The following is a 15,981-nucleotide window of genomic DNA, read 5'->3' on the forward strand; positions in this document are numbered from 1 at the left end:
ATTGAGGTGAAAATATTTGTAAATAAAGAGTTCTTGTACAGATACAAGGCAACGTGAATAGATGGTGAACTTTGATACAGGTGGTGCATTCAAATTGAAAACAATACAACAATGCTGCGCCTTTTTGTAGCATACACACAATATACATTCTCCTTACATTCCAATGTCAATCAGCACAAAAGACTGAAAAGATTGAAACTCAGTACATCAATGACATTAAATAACACGACACCAGAGCTTGGGAAGAGCTACGCTACTTGCAAACGGGGAAGTCTTCACAAGGATCGCTGTAGTAAGGCACGAAGAGGAAGAAGACGCTGACGAGTGGGAACATGATGAAGGCCCCGACTAGCGAGCCCAACTGCGTCACGATGCCGTACCACGTCAGCAGGCGGTGGTTGTCGGGCTCGTTGCGCAGGATCCAGCCGATGGCGGCCTTGACGTGGGCGAACACGCCGCCGACGATAATCCACGCTGTGACCTGACAAAATAAGAAGCAAACCCACTATAGAATGGTTTGAGATTTAATGATCCACATTCATCATAACAGACAACTTTAGTTTCCACATACTCTTATAATGTGTTGGAAAGGGAAACCCTGAACAGATTAAACTGATCAGACAAGTTAGGCCTCTTATTCATTCAAAAGAAAATAACCCCAAGGAAAGTTGTAAATCCACAGGGGTTTGGAACGGTGATCGGGTGTATTCAATAACAGAATGGACCAATTCGGAGTCAATGTCTAGATTGCTATCAGTAAACGTACTTTTGGAACGGGCATAGGGCAGTCAAAACGCTTTCACATCAACTATTGAAATAACGCACACTCTTCCCAGTCTCCTTGCATATAAAATGTACCTTCGATACATTCGATCAACGTATTTTTTGTTTTTGTTTCTTTTTTACAGTTTAATCAACCTTTAGTAACGAGTTATACACCACTCTATGGGTACCTGATCAATCTATATACCGTCTACTTCTCCTTTTCACTGGCCCCTGCATCTCTAGTTCATCGACATCTTGATAATCTCTATTCTCATTTAGCACAGTAAAATTGATTTATAATAAAATACAGAACATACCACCAGCACACTCCCCCAAACGTTTTCCTGTAGTGGCGGCACAGGGCTAAGAGCGGCAGTGGCCATACAATACGCCCCAGCCAGCACCCCGAAAAGACATGTTAGGGTCACCATGGATAGACTCTTCATCGGGTAGTACATGACGACGAAGCAGCCAACCGGATTGGCCACATGCCCAAGGGTAGCGGCTAGTAGGTAGGTATACAGGCCGTAGGCACCGCAGGAGTAACTTTGAATGGAAGGGAGAACACTGTTACTCAGGGCATTGGCTACTGCTAGGATGACGAAGAGGACGATGTATTCGCCTTTCGAATGTTTCTCGTGCTCGACAACGTCTTCCTCCTCCAGATCAAAAGTCGAGGTCTGTTTGTCGACGTGCTCGTCACCCTTTCGAAGGGACTCGGCCGACTCTTTGTCGTCGACAGTTTCTGGTATCTGGGTGGCGTATTCTTGCTTGGCTGCAGGCAGCGCATGAAGGCACCAAAACGCCACAAGCGAAAGAACCATGGACGCAAAGAGAAACCAAAAGAAGATTTCAGGTGCAAAGTTTGGTTGATTCGTGACTGGCATCCAAGTCGTACAGTTCTCTCCGGAGATTTCGTCCGTGTACGTCATGTTGGCGACGCAGTCCTGGTTGCTGACGCCTTGCCCGAGGGCGACAAGACTTGGGGCTAAAGCGCTTAATCCTTGTCCTACGAAAAAGAGAGTCATGTAGTTGCTCTTGAGGCGAACCATGAAGGGAATAAAGGTGACTGATGACGTGCAGTTCACAAGGGCCAAGACGAAAGACAGAATAAGCAAGGCCGTGCTGCGATCAGCACCAATCGCTCGCCAAAAAGTCGTGACGTCCCAGAAGAATACGAGCAACAGGCAGGAAATGACGGCAGCGACCAGGCTAGCGTAGATGACGGGCACCTCGAGTTTCTTCGCAGACACGCAGCGGCTGGCCAGCGTGAAGGCCACCGGACCAGCGTTGGCGAGTTGAATGAGGATGACGAGGTAGGAAGCTAGAGTGTAGCCCTCGGGGATACCCAGGGCGACAAGGACGGGCAGCTCCACCCAAATTGCATTGATGGCTATCCATGATCCAGAGCCAAATAAAACCACCGACAGCACCATGAACGCATGGAACGTCCTTTCTTTAAAGTCGACATCCATCTCCTATGAAGAATGTGCTCTATACACATGCGTAGTTGAGTTATAAGTCTTTATGGTGCCTGGAAAATAAAAGACAAAATATGAATTTACTCATAATAAGTGACATCTTTATATAATATCACAGATTATCAGATGATGTCACTGACAAAATCTTATTTTGGAAGTTTTCTGTATAGACGTATCAAAGTGATCTGAAGATAAATAGTAGAAAAAAAAAAATAATGATGTGATGAGCATGGAACATGTCACATGTTCTTCTGGCCATATGGGTATTATGAATCGATGAACACGCGATAAAAGTAAACATGTATTTACATTGCATAGTCACTTTAAGTGTTTCAAGACCAGTAGCTTTGACACAGTCCATTTCACTTCTATAATCAAATAAGTTTATATGACGGCTGTGTAGGTAGTCTGTCGTATCTTATATAGAAGTCTTGCACGGCAGTTCCATAATATCCAATCTGTATCTCATTCTGATAACTCGCCATGCAAACACTACACCAGTATTCTGACCCATACGCTCTGAAGGAGTTGAAGCCACACATTGTTCTTTCAACAGATACTGAGGCGTAAACTGGTATTGACATTGCACATGTATTACGCAGCGGACTCGAAGGTTAATCATTTTGATAAACACAAGCCCAATGTTATCTCACACATAACCTAAATATCGTCACCTGCCCGGCAGAAGGGTCGCAAGTACGGCTTGTGTGTTGAGAAAAGTCGCGCAAACAATGCATCAATGCATCTTGTATTATGAAAGAGCTTCTATTCACGAGACAACCACCGTCAACTATGTCATGAACAAAAATTTTGATTTGGGGGGCAAATCTTCTTGCCAGGTGCCTTTCTGTGAGGTAATATACCGGGCAGGTAACGATTATTAGGCCTAATAGTTCAGACCCGACAAGGAAGGGGGGGGGGGGTAGCAAAAAGCACCAGCAGTCGCCACCCCTGCCGACAGTGCGAAGCCAAAGGCCATTTTTCAGCATAAATGTCCCATTTATGAATCCTTTTAAATGTAGTTTGTATTTCCGTTTGTTTATAGAATTAAAAGGAAAAGATTATTAAAAAAATGAGAAAAAAAGATATTGATAATACAAAAAAAAATTCATATAATTATTGAAATAACACGGAAAAAATTAATGTCACTCTAACCAGTCTGGCACAAAAAGGAATGCTCAAGTCAGAAAAAAAAAACCGCAACTGTTTGCAACCCCCCCCCCCCCCCCCCCAGCCCCCGCCTCCCATTAAGTGTCATACAAGAGCCAAAGTTGGTACGGTCCAAACGTGAAATGAAATAAAAGGGCATCTATAAAGTTGTAAAGGTAAAAGGTTTCTTCCGTGTGACCAAACATGAACTGTGACGTCGATCGCATCGGATAAACTGTAAGAAATATGTTAGAATAATAAAAGGAGTTTTTCTCTTTTTTTAGCATAAATTTTTAACACTTATCACCTAGGTAGAATATTACAAATCATGACAAGCAGGAAATTTAATAGTAAAAGGGCTTAATCTTCACAAAATTGGACGTCAAATGTTTCAAAGTGATAAAGGTCTGGACATCCCACGTGAACAAGTCGCGATCAGTCCTTGCACAGAATGTAATATACAGCAACTCGAATGGTACCAATTGATACGTTCTAGGAAAGTTATGGCAGGATAGTCGGATGTCATTTTCATCTTTCGGAAGTATGTAACCTCCGTTTTACATCCCATGTGTTAACACGTTCATAATCTGGAAGGGAGAGATTGATTTGCGTTAGCGATAACACATCTTTACATCAATCCTTTACAACGGTACTGTATAGACAAAATAACAAGAATTATGATGAACCTGATTTACGGCATATTCTATAACTCACGCATGTAATGTGCATCTGCACACTAATCACACCTGTATAATATACAATGTGTAAGTTTATACCCTCATCTAAAAACACAAAATGCAATGCAATATCCAAAGACCCTGAACTTACAACTGCTACATTAACCTATCCACAGAGCAGCACGAAGCAATTTGTCGGTTTTATTTTCTTTACTAAACACATTACAATCATGTAGATATGTGTCCATTATTCGTAGTTTATCGCTGGCATGTCATGTAATTTTCCCGGGTTTATGACGCATCGATCAAGGTTCATGGATTGTTTCGTGTTTTTTTAACATGACGATGAACATTGAGAAAGATACACAATGTACGTATCATAGTTTAAATCTCGGATCGGAAGTTCATGATCAGAGCGCCTTAACGATCCACTTCGATGTACTGGCCTCCTATGATAACAAAAAAAAAAAAAAATGGAAAACTTCAGTTACAAAAGATTCGCATCCACGGAGGTCTTACATGTAATGACATGTCACTAACTACGCAATAGGGGCCTACCTGATACGGTTTGATTTTGCTGGTAGGGTATTTACAAGCCGTCGATCGTAACCGGCGTCACGTCATACTAGACGTAGTATATCACTGTGTATCACGTCAGATGAATGGGACAGGGGGATGAATACCCTAGTATTATACTCCCAAAGGTTGTTTCGTTTTTATTTGTTTTGCTTTGTTTTTTAACATTGTTTGGGAGTCAGCTTGCGAGGTCCGCAAAAAGCCAATTTGACTGTTGTTCCATTATCGCACGCCCTATTTAACAAGATCTTCTTTATATTTGTGCTTCATCCGAACACAGAACTGATCTAAACTTTATATTCATTTATTGTTTACTTTTGTATCATATACCCTGCTCAGAAATGGAGACGTGTTAAAATGAATTGCTATCATTGTGTCTGCATAGAATTTACTCTCCCAACTTGCCAACAAGTCACCTGCACTTATAAAACTCCGAAAACATACTGCGATACTGCGAAAAAAGAAAGAAATGGAAAACACTGGGGAAAAAAGGAAAGCAAAGTAAGGAGAGACATTGCATGTATACCTTGCTGATTTTGATTTAGCATTTTGAGGCCTATAAGACATGATATGATAAAATATATAATGTTTGCCCCAGTATTTTCAGGGGGGGGGGAGGACAACTGAGCGGCAGATCTTGAGACGTCCGACCTACAAGAGCCTTTCATGGGTGCAACAAGCTCTGTATTCATATTTGGGTAGCATGAAATTTGTTTACAGCAATGCGATACGATCCTATACATACATGTAACTAATGCTAGGTCGTTGTGACAGCGACAACCTTGAAGTAATTTTCTCGACAAAGATCCTACGATTAGATTAGATTAGATTAGATTAGATTTTATAGCCTCTTCCGACCCCATTCTGGGGTATGAGAGTACAACACATATACAACATATGGTCATTACAATAACAAAGAATACATGTTTGTGATATATTACAATGATGTATATAAAATAGTCTATACCTACTAAACATATATACAGTGATATACAAATTGGCAAGCAAGGTTAACTAATCCTATGAACCATACGACCAAACAATCGTGACATACAACTTCTAGAGATCGAGTATCACTGGATGCTTAATTTTTCTACCACTACGAGTTACAATATTTTCTCTCTTGACCAAAGTACACTCAACTTATCTAGGCTTCTGCAAATTTGCAAAATATGACATGATCAGCCTCACAAATTATACTAATCTTTTAAGCTGTCCTAAATTATGCGAACATGAAAATAATCTGGACATGCGTACTGAGCAAGGACGTTCAACCACATAATGATTACTTAAATATAACTGTCTTTCCTTTTCAAAGAAGGGGCATACGAAAACATTGTGAAATTCATCACCTGTTTCATGTCTATCACAACAAGGGCATTGAACATCCCTTTCATCAAATGACTGTACAAATCTTCTATATTACGTACACAACGTGTGTGTGTGTATAGGATCTTTGTTGTGCCCTCGGCCTCCGAACCCGAGTGCGTGAGGTGGCGTGATCGACCAGGAGATGGTACTGCCGTTTCACTTGTTTTAGCGCTATAACAAGATACAAACACTTATTATACTCCTTAGCCCAGACTGCGTGACATTTGAAGTCTGGAATACATGTATGGATATCCATAGCTTACCTAATGAATAAAGACGATAAGTTAGAGTTGCGGATCGTTCTTCACAGTAGAATTAGACTCAGTTATCGCGTGGTCGGTGACAGTGAGAGTGCGGGTTGTTAAAAGCGAGGAGGTAACATCGACGGAGGCCGGAGTCAGCGGGGTGGATACCCACAGATGAGATGGTGTGTTGCACGAACCAGGGAACGCAGGGCGACCGATGATACAGGTCTAATTTCACGTCCCACACACACAAATCCTATGGTAAAAGTGGAGGAAATCGAAATCTGCGTGTCATACACAATCAATCACAAGGTACTGCGAGGTTTGAGTGCAAGCTTGCACGTGAACTTCACCTTGTATATAGGTCAATCTCATGCCGCACGCATCCACACACAGTGTGTGGTAAACCATTACGACCTTTGCACACGCGTGGTGGCGTTTGCTTACCATCCCTGGCAGCGGAGGGATTTCAGTTCTTTATACAACCAATGAGCTTCGTATCAAAGAGCGTAGAAACCCTCTTCGTATCTCTGGCTTCAGCATTCACTGTACGTGTACGTACGTAAGCTAGCTACCAGTATGTACATGTAACTTGCTCATCAATGAATGTGGTAATTTAAAGGCAGTGAAGCGTAGCGTGTCACTTTTTTTTTTTTTCGTACCGCAAATGTGCCTGGATGTACCCATCACACTATTATACGTCCATGTATGTGTGGTATGTGTTACCTACAGTACCGGGGAAGATGGGATCCAGGAATTCCGTAAAGGAGAGGCGCACACCCACATTTTTTTTCTTTTTATTTCTTTTGTTTTAATGAAAATATAAAGAGGGGGTGCGCGCCCGGTGCGCCCCTCTGGATCCGCCACTGAATAGTACAAGACACAAAATGTTGCATTTTGGATGGCATAAGCTATTATTGTATAGCTCATGTGCACATTTCGAAAATGACATTTCTATTTTCCCCTATTGGTCAGGCACTTCACTCATTTTTAAAGCGACACTAATGTAGGTCTATAATATAAAGCTTGCTCGATGTAACACTTTATGCAATTCATGTTCAAACAAAGAATGTACACTGGCATAACAGCAGGTGACCAATGGGAAGCAAGGCATTTATTGCTGTGCACTGAATGTAGGGAAAAGCTAATATAATGCCTATTAATAACACTTTGCTGCATTCAGGTGGATGTGTAGGGTTGGCAATTATATTTCTATGAATTATGTTTATCATCGTTTTATACGTCACAGATGCTTATCTCAGCAAATTTAAAACCTACGTGCCTGCTGTAAACTGTTTATGACCCTTTTTTCTGCTCATGCGTCAAATGCAACTACGAAATGGCTTATAATGACTGGGCCGGTTTTCTTTTTTTTTCTTTTTTCCCTCATAGATACCCCCCCCCCCACTACACACACACACACACGCACACACACCCTGAGTGTGTTTTTATACGTACACTGACCTTTCCAATCAAGGAAGTCAAAGGGATCATAATTATAGTTTTGGTTGAGACCTAATTTCAGGTTTCTAACATTTTTGGTGAGATAATGAGGAACCTCTTATGAAACATGAAAGACCATGTAATTCCATGAGGAATTCAACGTTTATTTGATGAAAATTTGTTTTGAAATGGCTGAGATATCCAAAACAGAGCGATTCTAATAAAGTGTGGGACCCATCTATTACGATGGCTTTGTTTTACTTTGTTTTTGGATGTTTCAGTCATTCCAAACCCGATTTTCATCAAATAAACTTTGAATTCCTCTTAAAATGGTACGCTCTGTAAGTACTATTTCATAAGTGTTTTCTTGGTATCTCGCAAAAAGTTAAAAGCCCAATTCTCATCTCCGCCAATACTGTACTTTCCTTTTAATATTATTTCTACTTCCATTTTCCAATCAAGCTTTTTCGTCCTAAAGACGTACGAAAACCCAGAACCCCCCCCCCCTCCCTCATCGTTTCTGTGGGCAAACTATAACCACACCGGGTAGATAAACCAGAGAGGTGTCTACACCTCCTAGTGGATATAATAGTATGGGCCTACAATGTCATGTACCATGAAGCACCAGGAGATTTGGGCTTACGTCACACAAGGACACCCGGTCATGTTACCCAACTGAAATTTGGTTACGTTATTTAAGTACATCCGTTGATTCTCTGTGTCTCTTCATCTCCGTTGTCATTTCTCTGGAATTTCGTGTGTTACTGGGCATCAACCTTGAATCTCAGGGGCGGATCCAGCAATTTCGTAAAGCGGGGGGGGGGGGGAAGCAATTTATATTTCTGGTGCCACTTCCGGTTTTAATCAGCTGACAAGAAAAAAAAAGCTTTAACAGACAGACAGGTATTTTGTCGTACCCTTCCCGGGTTAATCGGCTGACAAGCAAAAACAAACAAACAAACAAACAAAACAAAACAAAAAACAAAACAAAGTAAAACGAAACGAAACAAAAAAAAAGGCTCGAGCGCAATTTTCTATAGTGTCTCTACAAGGCGCCTGACAGGGATCATCGTGCGATTTTGTAAAACACCAGATTTTATGCATACTTTTCTCTCCCCCCCCCCCCCCCAAAAAAAAAAGAAAATTAAAAAGAAAACAAAATCAAGAGGGCACGCACCCGGTGCGCCCCGCTCCCCTCCATCCACAACTTAATTAGAGCTGTGTGTGACTGTGATATACTCACACAAGGGAGGCTTTCATTTTTGCAGCACTAATACTATCATCATGCCTGGTGATTGGATGGTTTATAGGTTGTGATATAAGATCTATGATTGCAAACCCTCAGATCTCTCTGAAATTGAGTCGTCAAACAAAATGAACTTGGACAGCATGGGAGGTGCCCTCTCGCCCTCTCGCCCTCTCGCCCTCTCACCATGAGAACTCGACTTGATCATGAGATGCAGTGCTTCAAACAGGTGCAACGCCATAATTTAATATACTCCCTCCACGATATGTTGTGTATCACTGCATACATATACATAATTTATTTGTTTCCGGGTTTGTGGTTCAGGTAATGCCCGTCATATCGTTAGCTTCATATAAGGCAGGCTGATTGGTCGGTAGTTTTACATTAAAATCGCCATAGCAACAAGAGATTGAGATTTTTACAGCCATATAGACCTATAACAGTGGATGCACAAACTATAAAAACGTGTAATCACATTCACATTTTCACAAAATCACATTTCACAAAATTTCACAAATGAAACAACCATTTCACAAAATCACATTTTGCTAATTGTTTCTCTCTTATGATCATAATAAATGGCCTACTCTGGTACCTTATACGTGGCTGCAGCTAAACAATACAAATCAAGAGTCGTTCATAGGCCCGCGAACTGGACATGATATAGGCACACAAGCTATAAACGCCCGGCAACAAGCCTTGATATAGCTCGTGGCCTGTTTTAGGCCTACTTGGTGTTGATAGCTCGTGGGTTATTTTATGTCGTGGGCTGAATGACTCGTCGGTGTGGGATGACCCGTGGGATGACCCCCTTTCCAGCATGCATGTATTGTATACAAAATAGTGATAAACACTCTTGAATGGGGAATTGAGTAGTTTGTCTGGACCTCATGAATAGCTTAAAGATATACATGTAATCACGAGCAATGGCTGCCAGAACATCGCGACCTTGCCTATAATGCTATGCGGCCTAATAATACGATTTTATCAAAATGTTAGTTATAACAATAATGGGGAGATATCGATGTGAATTCAGACCATCAATAAATTCGACATGTAAATTATCAGAAATCAAGACTCTTATATCGATTTGGTAACTTAGTGCTTCCTGCCGAAATGAATGATTTTGTTTCTCTCCATTTGCCTGGGTATCATGCACGTAAAACTGACAAATCTATACCTATTATCTGATTATAGACGGGCTCGAAATTAGCGGTGACCGGGGTGGCGCGGGCCATTAAATATTGATGACGAGTCACCAGATTTTTAAAAAGATTATTTTTGGAGGCTCGATCGGGCACTTAAAATTCAGAGTTGATTATGTTTCCTTTTATTTCCGGCCACCAAAATTTCAGTTTCAGAAGATTTAAGTAGCCACCAGAGAGAGAGAGAGAGAGATAGAAAAAGTAATAGTGTCGAGCCCTGCCTTGAGAGTATCAATATTGGCATATAGAATATCGACGAAAGCCGATAACATCATTTGTACATTGTTATTGTTACCAATACCATTGTGGGTTTTTGTGAAAACTTTTGAAACCCGTCTCTTTGTATTTTCGTCTTCTATTTTGGTGAAAGCTGTTTGCCAGAATCCACTATTTGTTTGTTTGTTTGTGCATTTTTTTTGAGAATCAAACTGAACTTTAATATGAAGTGGAACACAGCGGTTGAATACTGTTAAAGCGACGGGCTTCTATCTAGACAGCAGCTGTCGCGACTATCTCTCTTTATAGGTCTTTCTATAACTCTGCATTATAAGCCTCTCCCTTTATCATTCTGTGTTTTAATTTTCATCTTTCAACTTCCCCCTCACTTCACATCCATCACTCTAGTTATCTCCATCCCTCTCTGATCCTGAACTCTTTCACTTTGGTACACTTTGGTGCACTTTGGCATGCAGGCAATTCAATATCCAAGTAGGCCCTCTATTGTGGAAAAGGGGGATATCAAAGAGAAATGTTAATACACTATACGTTTTACCTGTTAATGTGTTTACTGTTTCTTTTCTTTTTTCCATCAGTATGCATATTTGGGTAGGAGGTCACCCTTTCCTCTTTTTATTTCTCACCTGCGAAGGTTGCATGTCTTCAATAATGAGTTGTGTTTTGGTGCGGACGTCGTTGAATTTAGGACAAGTTCCCCTTAATAATGGATTGGGTGAAGGCAACAACAAAGAACGCATCAGTTAAAGTTTGAGGAAAATCAGACAATCAGGTCAAAAGCTATGCTTTTTTTAAGTTTCTGCACCTTAAGAAGACTGGATGAGAAGACTATACTAAAGTTTATGATGTCACATACGTAGAACGATATAACGAAAACATAAAAAGAATTCCACATTAAAAAAGGGGGAAACAGGTACACATTCTCTCGACTTGTTACTGCCGTATCTATCGGGTGGAATTACTCCCCCTGCTTCCTGTAAGAAGCATGTCAGACGCTTTTTTATCATGCGAAAAAAATGAAAATTAATGTGAAATTTTCTTTAAATTTTCTTTATATCGTTTTACACATGGCATCACAAGCTGCAGTAGTCTTCTCATCCAGCGACGGCGGCACTGAAACTTCAAAAACTCATAACGGATTGTTCGATTTCCCTCAAACTTCCACTGATGTGATCGTAAATATGTTGGTGCATTCTCTCAATCCACATACAAGTATCTATATTAAAGTGAGCTTGACCTAATAAAGCACAACGGTAGGGGGAACCGACATAAACTAACAGGTGGTGTGGATGGTTCCACACAGAATGCGGAACAATGGCAGGATGGCTTAAGTGAAAAGACGGACCGACCTTGGTACAACATCGATCATATAATATTTATGTTAAAGGAGACCGCCGGATGATTTTCAGACTTTTACATTTGAACAACTATAAATTATTTATAATGAGTACAGAATTTCAGAATTTATAATGATTGGGATGATTAATAAGAATGTCTCCCAAATGTATAGAAAATAACAATGAACAAGGATGATGAATAGCCTAACCATCAGAATGCATGAGTTGGGGCTCAAGGAAGCAGTATATATACAAAAGAAGAAAGCATGCATAGATTATTCACAAGTTAACTTGTTTAGCAAGCGGTATTATAATGGAGCTATACACTGCTACATTTCTGAAATATTATGAGCCTCCTATATAATATGTCATAAATGTTCAGTGTAATTTGTTTAAGGTTTTAAAAGTATTTTCTCAAGTTTCTGCTCAAGGACTATATTCCACAAATCTATACATGGAGCTGTCAACTACATGATGTGAAATTGTGAAAATCGTCTGGAATGCCCCTTTACTTGCAGTTCCCTTCCATCTTCACGAATCCCGTCACTGTGAGCACAGCGTGGCATTAATCACGTAGAGACTGGGCTCTTCCTAACCGTACAAGCCTACACTATTGTTATGAAGGTGAAATTTGATGCCATGAACTATAAAGAGTACACCAGTTGTGCCAGAACTCGAGAAGTGAACAAGAAATTATTTTATATATTCATTTATTTATTTATTTTTGTATTGGCTTAGTTTGACGTCAGCGCATCGATAACACGTGCCCTGCTTATCTTTACTTTGACGTCGAAAACACATGCCCCGGGCACGAAATGAATCTAAAACGACAAAACTGAAACTGCTTACGTCAATATCCTGAATTTACTTTGAGTGGCAGGGGGAAAAGTGCTGAAATCACGAAGACTTTTTGAGTAGGATGCATCAATATAGACGATGTAAAAACTTGACGATGGGAAGGAAGGCGGATGGCCATAACAACAGAGGTGTGCGGTAAATTGATATAGAGGGGTAGAAAGAAATCATTCTTGTTTAGCTCTTGAGGACCTGAAGAGGAAAAGCTAAACGAGAGAAGACAATGTAATTAACTGAATGGATGAAGTATAGTGGAAAAAAAATCAAATTTCGTTCACCGATCCTGATTGTTTTTTTTTTTATTGTTGTTTGGCAGAGAAGGAAAATGATGCAAGGTATATTCGCTATGAAATAAACCATGCAGATACTGTTTACCCATTTCTCGACCAATTCTGTATACGTCTCCCCAACATTTATTGTGGTGACGAACTTTATTCCGTGTCTTTATTGAATGAAGTGATAAACGTTATGCATAACCTTCTAATATCAATCAATCAAATTTCTGGAGATCAATCAAAAAAAGAACTGAGACTTGAGTACTTTGACGCTTCACTCTATAGTGTTTGGAAATGTTTTGTTAATGTATCTGTTTGTTTCTCAACTCCTGTCTTTCAGCTTCTCCATATATATCTAGACACAAATATCTCTTCCCCAAATCTAAGACCGTGCAGTTCCATATACAACACGTTATACGATATTTTAGCTTTAGGTAGGCTGCAGTGAACATAATCAATGAAATGAATAAAGAAAACGCAAGATAAAGCATGTAAACAAAGACAGATTGTCCGAGTGGGACCGACGAGGTGTTACGGAAGCGTATGTTCTTCCGTGGAGGTCAGTGACCGCCGAAAGCGAGTTTTGACCACTTTCATGAAATCTATGAAAGTTTGCATGCTTTCTTCTCTCCCTCTCTCCCACTCCCCCGCCCGCCCCCCCCCCCCTCTCTCTCTCTACTGAACAATAATTGTTTTATGAGGTGCATGCTTCCATTTCTGAGTTTTTAAAGAGTGAACCTCTTATACAGGGTTGTCTATTTGAAGCTATGATTCTTATCAAGAAATAAAGACTAAAAGTGGTTGGCGCAACTCTTTGCTTGACCATTTTTTCAGTACAAGTTTTGATCCAGTTCCATACGATTATACCCTTTCCAATGTGGCGTCGTCCGTGCCAAGTTGAACCTCGACCTTGAAAAAAACTCGTAGAAAACTCGTAGACAAACTAAGTAGTCATAGCAAGGCTGGCAAGGTGTCAGATCGTAGCTGGTGCGTTTAAGGCCCCGTCACACTACAGCGAATGCCCAACGAATGCCAAGCGAAAGCCCAACAAATTCGAAAATGTGAAGACAGTTTGCATGTCTGACGTTCTTTGAATTCATTAGCTATTCATAGGGATTCGCAGAGATACGCTGGAGATTTTGGACATGTTTAAAGGCCCCGTCACACTACAACGAATGCCCAACGAATGCCCAACGAATGTCGAATAAATTTGAAAATTTGAAGATATGTTCACATCCGTTGGTAATACTAGAATAGTTCGTAACATGCTTGGCGTTCTTTGTATTCATTAGCTATTCGTCGGGATTCGCAGAGATTTATGGTCAGAACTGCTCAGCTTATGATCTAAATAGTATCATAAACACATACGCAAAAAGATGCCAGACTGACTCTCAAGAGTCTAATTTTCTAACGCTGTGCAAGAATTCAGACATTGGCTAATACATGCATGATGTGAAGTTCGACTGATGTTAAAATGGAATTCTGGACCAGTTCAAAAGTTAGTCTGAAAAGAGAGAGTACAATTTTGTAAGCACAACATAGTGAAAATGTTGATCAAAACAGGATAAAAAATGGGGGAAATTGTGAATTTGTGAGGTTTCAATAATCATCACAAAACAGTTGATAGTTCTTGAACAGTCAATATGCAAATAGTGAGTTGATGAAATATAATGCATAATCATTTCACAACTTGCCATGTAGGTCCTACTGCTGTAGTAGTTTGTACGTAAAATCGTGATAGATGTACTGTTGTATATCTAGTTTTATGGTTCAAACGCAATTATGCTCCGAAGGTTCCGAAGTTGCGCATAAATTTGTACGTGCATGTCAGACCAAAAATTGCTCAAAAACGTGAATTCGTGTACAATTTCAATGGAAACTGTGCTTACAGGCAAATGTCATAAAAGTATGATTATTTTGGGGTTTTATTGATCAATTAATAGCATATTTTCTTGTTCGGAATAATGTCGCCGACAAGTTTCATCGAAAAAACGATGAAAACATAAAGTAAAAAAACACAGAAATACATAAGAAATTCAAGAAACAATATAATACTTCAGAATTTCTTTCTGATGGCACAATTTTTTTTTCACTTATATTTGCTCAGGACACTAAAAAGAATATTTACACAAAAAAATGTGACCATTTCGAGCTTTATTTAGTGATTTATACCAAATTGTCTGATTTCATGCATCATTATGCATAAATTAGCATAATTTAGCATCAATGATATATTTTTTTTTTGACGTAAGCGGTCGAGATCTGGAGGCCCCCCCCCCCCCCCCCCCCCCCCCAGCTCTATGATCTACCTAAAATGCCCGGCCTAGATCTAGTTAGAGTTAAGTTTAATCTATTGATTTTAATCTCTCAGAAGTCGAATTTTCTCTCAGTCGAAGCTATTTCTTCAAACATTCAGTCCAAATAGATTTGACTTCAAAAGGCAAGGTTACCAATACATGTACGTGTAAGTATTTGAGTTCACCTGGTATCACTCAATGGGAATTTAGCGTCTGTTGATATATGTACATGTATAGTGGATTGGCTCATGTGAGAGTGACATACAGCAAAGCTTCCAAGCACAACACACAATCTACAGCCACATGTTGATACATGTACCACTCATTTATTCCACAAAGAAGACAAAAAAAATCACAAGACAGTTACATCATAAGAGCGTCGTTTATTCCAAAGTTAATTGCGCTTCATCATGGACACACAGTGTTGCCTTGCTATGGAACAGTTGGCATGCGTTGGAAGGAAAAAATCTACATATCATATTCAACTGTACATGTACTGTGTATTGATACACGCAAAATCTTTGTAGAATAAAAGCTCATATTAGCAGGCAATGTGTGTGCGCAAATCATATTGTAAAAGCCCTTCACTATTAAAAAAAAAGAAATTCCATAATTGCAGAAAATCGACATGTACACAGATGGACCATGTGTGCGGATTTTGAGGGAAAGGTATGTGTTCAAAACCAATACGTCTAACATCTGTGACACCAAAATACAATGCATTAAGAGCTATCAAATGTAATTTTCTTTACTGCATAAATTATCAATACAATTCTGGACTCTTATCTCCCCTATCCATCCAGTTTATACTGTACAGTGTATCAG

The 15,981-nt window shown here is 40.0% G+C and overlaps 1 protein-coding gene across 1 annotated transcript; it reads right to left on the bottom strand.

Annotated features, from left to right (window-relative positions):
• Positions 1 to 238: 238 nt before the first annotated feature.
• On the bottom strand, positions 239 to 2,201 carry LOC139722666 (solute carrier family 52, riboflavin transporter, member 3-A-like). The gene is made up of 2 exons (XM_071633958.1): positions 1,083 to 2,201; positions 239 to 481 (listed from the first exon to the last, which is right to left on the bottom strand). Exons 1-2 carry the CDS (start codon positions 2,199 to 2,201, stop codon positions 254 to 256), a joined length of 1,347 nt encoding a protein of 448 aa, XP_071490059.1. The 3' UTR covers positions 239 to 253.
• Between the last annotated feature and the right edge of the window lie 13,780 nt (positions 2,202 to 15,981).

The sequence above is a fragment of the Diadema antillarum genome, unplaced genomic scaffold (assembly GCF_040938485.1).
Source record: "Diadema antillarum isolate AM-2024a unplaced genomic scaffold, OU_Dant_1.0 scf00000169, whole genome shotgun sequence".
NCBI classification, from domain to species: Eukaryota; Metazoa; Echinodermata; class Echinoidea; order Diadematoida; family Diadematidae; genus Diadema; species Diadema antillarum.